General features: G+C 55.9%; 1 protein-coding gene across 3 annotated transcripts; it reads left to right on the top strand.

The window, feature by feature from the left end:
- The first annotated feature begins 1 nt into the window (after position 1).
- HMOX2 (heme oxygenase 2) lies at positions 2–8,902 on the top strand. Of its 3 annotated transcripts, none has more exons than XM_082772647.1 (6): positions 2–45; positions 3,796–3,906; positions 5,661–5,778; positions 6,464–6,955; positions 7,918–8,038; positions 8,122–8,902. In XM_082772647.1, the coding sequence occupies exons 2-6, from the start codon at positions 3,824–3,826 to the stop codon at positions 8,244–8,246; spliced, it is 939 nt and encodes a 312-aa protein (XP_082628773.1). In that variant the 5' UTR covers positions 2–45; positions 3,796–3,823; the 3' UTR covers positions 8,247–8,902. The 3 variants fall into 3 exon arrangements, with proteins under 3 accessions (XP_082628773.1, XP_082628774.1, XP_082628775.1); XM_082772648.1 differs by lacking the exon at positions 2–45 and adding an exon at positions 94–682; XM_082772649.1 differs by lacking the exon at positions 2–45 and adding an exon at positions 1,364–1,515.
- Positions 8,903–9,003: the final 101 nt, after the last annotated feature.

The following is a 9,003-nucleotide window of genomic DNA, read 5'->3' on the forward strand; positions in this document are numbered from 1 at the left end:
GCCGCGGGGCAGCGCGAGAGCGGCGGCGGCGGCAGCGGAGGGGCGGTGAGTGGTGCGCGTGCGCGGCGCCGTCCCCATGGCAACGCGGCGGGGCCGGGGCCGCCCCTGAAGTAACGGCGGAGCCTGGGGGGGGTGGCGCGGCCGGGACTCGCCGCCGGTGCTGGGCCCGGGGCCCGCCGCCACCAGGCCGAGGCGCTCGGGCTCGGCCCCGCCGGGATCCCGTCACATCCCGGGGCCGGCCCTCAGCGGGGCTGGGAGCACCGAGGCCTTCGCGGCCTCCCGCTGCCCTCCGTGGGGTGGAGCGGCCGTCGTGCTCCGGTCTCCCGGTGCCCGTCCGTGTGGGGCCGTAACGGCCCGGTGCCGGCCTGCTGGGGGTCCCGGCACGTCCAGCTGTGTGCCCGCTGGGCTCCTCGGTACCCCGGTGCTTGTCCCGCTGTGCCCTGCCGCCCCCTGCCTGGCCCACACGAGAAGGTGAAGTGCTGCCGGTCACCGGGAGCTTCCCTCCACGATGAACTCGCTGAGGTGACTGCAGCTGGAGGGGGGCAGGAGCCGTGTGTGCTTGGGCACCGCTGGGAGCGCCTGAGGCTTGAGGTGCTGGCTGTGTGGGGTCAGGGAAACGCGGTGACTTCTGCTGTGGGTCTCCATTTCCACCAGCCGAGTACCTCCCCAGAGGGAGAGGAAGGTGAGAAGCTCTTCCCGTGTAATTGCCAGGTTACCTTGGTGATGGCTTCCAGCTGCTAGGCCTGGAGTTGTGGGGTTTGTCTCACCTTTGAGACGCTTGGGTATGTCCAGCCGTGCTGTGCTGATTCTCAGCACAAGGATGCAAGCTGTGTGCGTTTGGGGAAGCACCTTCAAGTCGCGTGCTAGTTGAACAGCAACTGTGAACTCTGTACTGAGTGGGTGTTCTGTGAATTATTGAACTTCTGAGAGTGCCTGAGCAAAGCCAGGACTTCCAGTCTCAGTTCCCTACTGCAGTGCTGTCCCTTGACTTCCTTCAAAGGGCAGGGTCAGCCCGGGGTTAGGCATTGTCCTACGCTGAGAACAACGGCCGCGCACCTCAGGTGTGAAGCTTGCTGTGCAGGTGTCTGTAGGGAAAAAGCAAGTGCTGGCTAGATGAGATGGGGACATTTTCTAGGAGAGCTTTAGCGCTGTTATTGGAAAACAAATGCTTGGAGTGCTGAGTTGTCCCGTACCAAAACTTCTTTCCACTTCTCCTGCCCCGCTACCTCAGGTCTCGTGGCCGTTGGACTCCTCCCAAGCAGGGTGCTGGGGAGGTATGTGTTTACCCTGAACATCAGCCAGGGGCTGGATGAGCACAGAGCTGCTCCCAGCAAACGAAGCCGTGTTCTGGCCTCCGAAGTGGAGGCAGGCAGCTCCTCAAACCTCCCTCTCAGCATGTAGGACACTGCCTCCTTTGAAGGAGAGGGATGGCCCAAGAAGCCAGTGCTCTGACCAGTGACCATGTCATCGGATTTCAGCTGCTTGTTTTGACTAAAATCAGCGGTCTGTGGTGAGGTGGGTTACAATGCTTTGATTTTTCCCCACCTCCAAGTTTCAGGATCCTAATATGGAAGAGGACGGGGTTTTGATTGGTGCTGACTTGTCTCTTGAGTTTGTGGCTCATCAGGGAGCTGTCTGTGCTAGAGCCTGTATCAGGAAGATCTACATGTAAGCTTCCTTATTTTCCTGGACGTGTGCTGTCCTCACCTCGTGCTGAAGGGCCTGGTGTCCCTGCTGGATGTTTTGCTGTGGAGGTGAGCACGTCAACCCGAGCTTTAACAATAATGGCACGCGAGGTGTGGGTCTGAGAGCGTGCCAAGGTCCTTAAATGACTTCTTGTGTGCTAACCCCTTCTGAGGGGAGCAGTGCAACCTGAACAACAGCTCACCCTGCTGAGCGGTTGCGCTTCTGCAACGCTGGTCACAGCTCGGGGCAAGTGCCCGTGAGCCCCCTCAGGTGCTCTCTGCGTAGCCTGGCGAGCAAAGCGCCGGTGTTGGCAAGTGCTACCAAAGTGTGCTCAGGGACATGGGGCTTGCCTTGGTGAGAGCTGAGCTCAGGAGCTGTGCTGTGTATGTCTGCAGTGGGCTGGGAGCCTCTGACCACTGCTGCCCCCGAATTTCTGGAGTTTGTTCTGTGTGTTTCTTCGGGTTGGGGTCACCTTCTGCCTTATACCTCCTCCAAGGGATGAGCGGTGCTGGAGCGCCCTTCGTGGCTCCTGGTGCCTGCTGCTTTGCATCCGGGGCTGGGAAAGCTGCACAGCACGCCCTGCCTCGGGGCTGCAGCTCCTGGGAGGGATGAGACAAATCAGAACCAGTTCCTCTGGCTTAGATATGGAATCTGCATTTCTCGGGCAGTGCCAGGCCTGAAGGCAGAGCTGAGCAGAAAGCCAGGCTGCCATAAAGAGCTCCCCCCTCTGTCGGCAGCGAGCTGGCTGGCTTGCTGTGCAGGCAGCCTGGTCCCACTCGTGCCCGCGGCAGGCTTCGATCTGAGCCTGGGGCAACCTGCAGCACTGCAGGCATCCCCTCGTGTCCCCGTGGCTGTGCTCAGAACACCTCCGAGGCTCTCGCTGCCGTGTGGGGCTGGTTGCAGTCCCAAAGCAGCCTGGTTTGGACCCGTTGGACGCTGCTCTGTGCTCCCACCCAGGGCAGGCCCTGTGGCAGTGAGTGCAAGGAGCGCCCCAGCATGGGTAAAAGCTTTGCCCTGGTGCTGTGTCCCCGAGCTGGGGCAGGGCCCTGCTCCTCCACACCTGGGGATGAGCTCAGACCCAGCTCCTGCTGCTCTGCAGGGCCGTGAGGGTAGCTGTAACCCAAGGGCTGGAAGCTGGGGCAGTTAATTTATAACTAGCACTCTTTGTGTTAGCGTTTTGCGAGCTTGGAGCCACCAGGTGATCTCCCTGTTCTGGCTCTGCACAGACTTGCTTGGCGTGCCTGCAGCTGTCGATCTCATCTCTTTCCCTGGCCTCCAGACACGGGCTGAGTGGTGAGCCCACGGGTGCAGCCTGCGCAGGGAGGTGGGAGCCAGGCTGGGAGAGCAGGAGGGGTCCCTCCGAGCAGCCAGGGCTTCCTGGAGAGCCAGCAGGGAGCTCAGTGCCTGGCTCATCTGGCAAGGCTGCCTGGAACTCGGTGGTGTAATCAGCACAGCACCGATTACAGCTCCATTTTCTAAATGAGGTGGCTGGATTTGTGGCATAGCCATGGTGTTCGGCTGGGCTAAGCCAGGTAGACACCTGCTGCTGCTTCTGGGTGCTTCTCATGTAGCCTGCTACTTCCATGTCTTTTCCTTTTGCAAAAGGGGGGGAGGGAGGGATTGCAGTTGCTTCTGGGGTTTGGAGTAAACCCTGTTCAGTGGGAGAGGAGTGTCTGAGTGGTAGCAGGAACACTGTCTGTAGCTCACTGTGCTCAATAGTAGCTGCTCTCATGCTTTGTGGAGAACAGCCTGGGGAAGGCAGAGCAGTGGGGTCTGCCCCTGCTTTGGGACAGACTCCAACTCCAGCTTTGGATGAGCTGTTTGGTAGCAGCAGTGGAAAGGGGCTTGCTCCCAAGTTCAGTACCGGTTGCTAACGTGAAGATCTTGGGGTGTTGGCTGGGGGTTAGTGATGAGGTTTGGAGGAGCTGAACTGAACGAGCAAGGCTGTTCTCTTGGAAGTGTCCTGGTGTGCAGTGAAAAGGGCTGGTGGCTGCTCCTTGCTGCCCCGTGTGTGGTGCAGCTGCAGGACTCCCTGCTTGGTGCTTCCTTCCTTGGTGCTTTCATTGAGGCAGCTTCCCTCTAACATCCCGCTCCAACTTTGCCTTTCAGAGTGCCTAATCCCCACCACAGACCAGCAATGCCGTCCCTTGTGGAGAGCTCAGAAGGGGGAGATGAAGGGGAAAGCTTACGCTATGAGGAAATGGAAGATGACAACGTCAGGTGAGTAGTGCTGGCCCTGCCTTACAACATGGCACAGACACGGTCTTGGGCAAGGCAGGAGAGCTCCCAGGTAAAGGAGCGGTGTTTCTCCACGTCTGAAAGGGAGTGAGGGACTAGAATAGGTGATTAATTAAATGCACGTGCAGTAAATTCTGTTTAATCAACAGTGTACTGAAAGGGTGGAAGGAGTGGCAAGGAGTGACCTGGCCAGGGCTGTCAACAAGCAGGGGGTGTTTTAGGCTTTGCTATCGAACTGAAACTTCAGAAGTGCTTTGGCCATGTAGCAGTCTTGTTTGTGCCTTCCCCGCCAAGGTGAACTGGCCTTTCATGGCTTGCTGGACAGCCTCATGTGACAGCAGCGTCTTGTTTTGAAAGATGACTCTTCCAAAATAAGGGTGAACTCTGCTCCAGTGAGCTGCATCCCTTCTCTTTGCGGAACACCCGCTGGTCTAGGCAAGGGGCTGTTCCTGGAGGTCAGCTTAAAAGACAGAGGCAGGCACAGTGTCAGCCTCCTTCCTCAGTTACGCTCTCCTCCAGCCTTTGTAGTAGCTACACGACTGCTCTGAAAAGTGCAGTCTGAGTAAGCTGAGCTGGAAACAAGTCCAGCTGAGACTGAGGCTGCCCTACAGCTAAAGGAAATAAGTAGTTGCGTTTATTCCTACAGAGACTGGGGCTGTTTTGTAAGGTGATGTTCTGCAGAACACACATGGATGTTACTTTATTCAGCGGTACACAACTGTTTGCTTGTCCCTCCGTACAATTAGTAGCTGCCAGCTTGTAGACATGATGCAGTTGCACTCAGTGCAGTCCATCAATCATGTTTTAAAAGCAAAAACTTAAGGTATGTAGATGAGAAGGGCGAGTAGGGTGGCTCCCAGGATACCTGAATGGATGGGTTTGCTTCTCTTGGAGTCACTTCTCATGAAACTCAGCCTGTTCTGCTTCCAGGCACTCCTCTTGTGTCTGGGCCTTCTCTAGCCTGTTGGATGCATGAGTATGGAGTGTTCAAAGTCTCTCTTACAGCTGACGTACACAGTTTTTAGGACTGCTTTGCTACAGATAGCATGTTCAAGATGCACTGTGGCATAATTTTGTGAGCGTAGGTGTTGAGAACTGTACCTAACTTCAGGTAGTGCAGTGGCTGTAATCCGAGATGATACATTTCTAGAAGGAGAGCTTATGAAAACCTGCAAAACCAGTGTAATGCAGGATAAGTAAGCTTTTTAAGGATGTTCCTGCCCTGTTCCGTTGCTGGGTTCTCATTTCTTCTTCAGCAACTAATACAATACCACTGATGCCCCAGTTAGAAAAGCTAAGGTCTTGCCTGTGTGTTCATCTGCAGAGACCAAGGAGGGATACTGCTGAGGCTCCTGGGCTCTTTAGGCTGCCCTGGCAGTTGCCCTTGATACACTCAAGGTCTCCTTTTTCAGTGTTGCTGGGGCTCACAGGGGTGAGGAGCAAAAGTAACAGTGCGAGCACCTGGGGATTCTTGGCAATTGCTTCGGCATCCTGGGTCTGAGCTTCTGGTAAGGATCAGGCCTCTCGCACTGGCAAGTCTGGCTGGCCGGTGGGAGCCTGGCTGCTGCCCCCGTCACTTCCAGGTGGTGCCAGTTGCAGCCTGGGGTGGGCTGAGGGACCTCCAGGATGGCTGCCCTGGGCTGGTGGGGGTGGAGGCTCCCTCCAAACGCAGCAGGGCCAAGCTGCTTGCTGTGCCTGGAGGTGGAGTGAAAGGAGCTCTCCCTGCTTGCCTGCAGCCCCACCGACCTTTCAGAGCTGCTGAAGGATGGGACTAAGGAATCCCATGACCGTGCGGAGAACACGCAGTTCGTCAAAGACTTCCTGAAAGGACGGATCAAGAAGGAGCTCTTCAAGGTGAGTGTGGCTGTGCTCTTTGGCAGTGGAGCTCCTTGATGTACCCAATAACTGGTGCAAGCTGAAGTGTGCTGGCCCAGAATAACTTGGGTGGAAGTGCTGGGCATCTGGCCACGTGTGTGTGGGCTGCTCGGGGCAGGTGCAGCTGCCACACAGACACCGGTGGTGTGAGCCGCTCAGGAGCGAAGTCTGGGTGTGTTTATGGCACTGATTTCAGCCTCTGGAGAGAAAGCTCGTCTCTGTCTTAGTCAAAGCTAAATCTTTGACTTTGCATAAAATTTTGAACAGAAGGGGTGGGTTTGGGGGTACAAGTAGCACTGTCTGATCCTGAAGGTCTTGGCACACTCGGTATTCTCTAGCACGAGGCTGTTGGTGCTGGTTGTACCTTCAGGATGAACTCAGTCCCTGTGCCTTGCCAACAAGGTGACAGGAGGCCCAGAGCATGCAGCTGGCAGCATTCAGTTAATTCTTAGCTCCTGCTCTGTAGGCAGTGTTGTTGGGAACACTGGTAGAGAAGATTCTTCAAGTGACACGTGCCTGGTATGGGCTCTCCAGGCAGGTTTTGTGTAGAGCCGTGGGGTTTTCTCCTCGATTACCCCAACTCTGTGCAGGGGTGGGGCAGTCACAAGGTGTCGTGTGCCTCTCAAGTGAACGGCCTCTCACATCCGCTGTGCTTTGTCCGTAGCTGGCTACTGTGGCACTTTACTTCACGTACTCTGCTCTGGAAGAGGAAATGGATCGCAATAAGGACAACCCGGTCTTTGCTCCTCTGTATTTCCCTCTAGAGCTTCACCGGAAAGAAGCATTGATCAAAGACATGAAATATTTCTATGGAGAAGACTGGAAAGAGAAGATACAGTGCTCAGAGGCAACGCAGCACTATGTGGACAGAATCCACCATGTGGGGCAGCACGAGCCTGAGCTGCTAGTGGCTCACGCTTACACACGCTACATGGGGGACCTCTCAGGTGGCCAGGTGCTGAAGAAGGTAGCCCAGAGGGCCCTGAAGTTGCCCAGTACTGACGAAGGGATCCAATTCTACGTGTTTGAAAACGTTTCTAATGCACAGCAGTTCAAGCAGTTGTACAGAGCAAGGCTGAATGCGCTGGACTTGGACAAGAGCTGTAAGGAGCGGATCGTGGAAGAGGCCAACAGAGCCTTCAGGTTTAACATGCAGGTACTGCATCCCTTGAGCCCCTGTAGGTGTAGGTGCTGCTGCTTCCAGCCCTGGACCAGCTTTTAGGCCTGGGTTAATTCAGCCCACTGCTCGCCTGGGCATAGTGGTTTGGGTCAGAGGCCAGATGGAGGGGCTCCGGTGCGTGTGTGTGTGGGGGGGGGGGCTCTGCCTTTGCTGCGTGGGATTCTAGGTTGAATAGCTCTTTTGCTAGTTTCTGGAGACATGGCTGGTATCAGGCAGGAATTCCTCCCACACACCAGCACCACAGCTGAGCCCTGGAGGCTAAACTGAGATGACTGCTGTAAGATTGCCACGGGCTGTATGGCTTTGAAGCAGCAGTGGGAGCAAAACTCTCACTTTGAAGCAGCCTCAATCAATTTGAGTGCATTGCACCTCACTCATCCCCCATCTCACCCAGAGATGCCGCACGGTGCTGAGTGGCCAGACATGTCTGTAAGCTTGTGTCCTCTTGATACTTCCCTCAGTGTTTTTCTGTCATAAAATGTGACTGAGCTGCACTGGGGGATGAGCACAGTCTCAGTTACTGGCTGCAAGCTTTCATCTGTGCCCACAGCAGGTCGCTGTGGTTTAAGCTGGTCAGATGTGTGGCAGGACGTGGTAGGCTCCTTTGTTTGTTGGGATCCTTGCAGAAGCTCTGGCAGCAGGGAGGGGAGAACTCTGCCCTGTGGCAGGCTGGAAGGCAAACAGCAGGGTGATGCTGCGTCTCACTGCTGGATTTAACAGCTTTTGGTATGTGCTACGCCTTCTGAGCTGTGGCACATCCCAGACGTCACCACACATCTGCCTGCAAGGCACTCTGAAACGAGTACCAAATGCTGCATCTGGGAGCTGGGTGGGGGGAGGCAGAAGCAGCTCCTGCTTGTTCTCCAGATCATCCCATGGCTCTGGAGGAACGCTGCCCGGCTCTGCTCACCTTGTGTGCTCACTGTGCCCACGTGCAGGTATTTGATGAGCTGGACAAGATCGGCAAGTCGCTGACAGAAGAAGCCCAGGAAGGAGGCCTTCCAGTCCACGACGGAAAAGGAGACCTGCGCAAATGCCCTTACTATGCAGACAAACTAGGTAGGTGGCAGGCAGTGAGGGAGCAGCTGCATGAATATGGCGAAAGACTCGCAGCACTGACGATGCTTTCTGTGTCCTGGCAGGCAAGGCAGCACCCGGCTGTCCCTATCACGCTGCCGTGGCCGTGGCCAAGCAGCCCCTGGTGCAGCTGATCCTCGCGGCTTGCGTTGCTGTGGCAGCAGGAGCTGCGGCGTGGTACATGATGTGATGCCAAGGCTGCCACCTGGCTCTTGGTGGTGGCAAGGCGCACCCTGTCCTTTTCCAAACTGTTCCCTCGCCGTTGGTGGAGTTGACTGCAGGGAAGTAATGGGGGGGAGGGGGGGGGATTCTGGGGGACTGTCCAAGACTTTTTGCACACCAATAATGCAAGCACAGTAATGTAATGTCTTTAGCTAACTAGTGTACAGGACTGGTCTGGTGAGAAGATGTGAGGATTCCAGTTCAGCGCTGCTCCGCTCAGGCTGGAGCAGCTTTTAAGGCTCGAGATGTCTTGTCCTGTAGTGACAAAGTCTACACATGCTTGGCTTTTCATCTCTTTCCCTGGAGCAGTCTCTGGAGGGTGTTTCCTGCCCTGGGCTGCAACCCAAGAATGTGTCATCAGTCTTTTCAGTACTCAATTTTGTACCCTGAGAAACTGATGTTTCTGTCATGCTGTGGTGGCTGTGCCACGGGCCCGTTAGCTCAAAGGAATGTCCTGCTTGTTGCAGTGTCCCAGGGACCAAGCATAACTCACGGGTGGAAGCTCCCTGGGTGAAGGGACAGGACCAAATGTGTGGGTTGGGGGTATGGAGGTGTCAGATGTATATTGTGCAACATCAATTCTTTGCTGAAGCCTTGACTGGAATAAAAACTTGCTATGCTGTAGCTGGGGAAAGCCAGAGGCATCAGTGTGGGAGAATGTAGGGGTGGGAGGCTGGGATGGAGGTTAATGGGGTGAAGCGGTTTTGTCCTTTTCTGACTCACCT

Source organism: Aythya marila, assembly GCF_965140915.1.
Source record: "Aythya marila genome assembly, chromosome: 15".
NCBI lineage: Eukaryota > Metazoa > Chordata > Aves > Anseriformes > Anatidae > Aythya > Aythya marila.

Bases quoted from the DNA above. Each gene is read 5' to 3' on its own strand.
- HMOX2 (XM_082772647.1), top strand. From the start codon at position 3,824: ATGCCGTCCCTTGTGGAGAGCTCAGAAGGGGGAGATGAAGGGGAAAGC. The intron at 5,779-6,463 runs GTGAGTGTGGCT...CTTTGTCCGTAG, and splicing joins TCAAGAAGGAGCTCTTCAAG to CTGGCTACTGTGGCACTTTA. The intron at 6,956-7,917 runs GTACTGCATCCC...GCCCACGTGCAG, and splicing joins CCTTCAGGTTTAACATGCAG to GTATTTGATGAGCTGGACAA.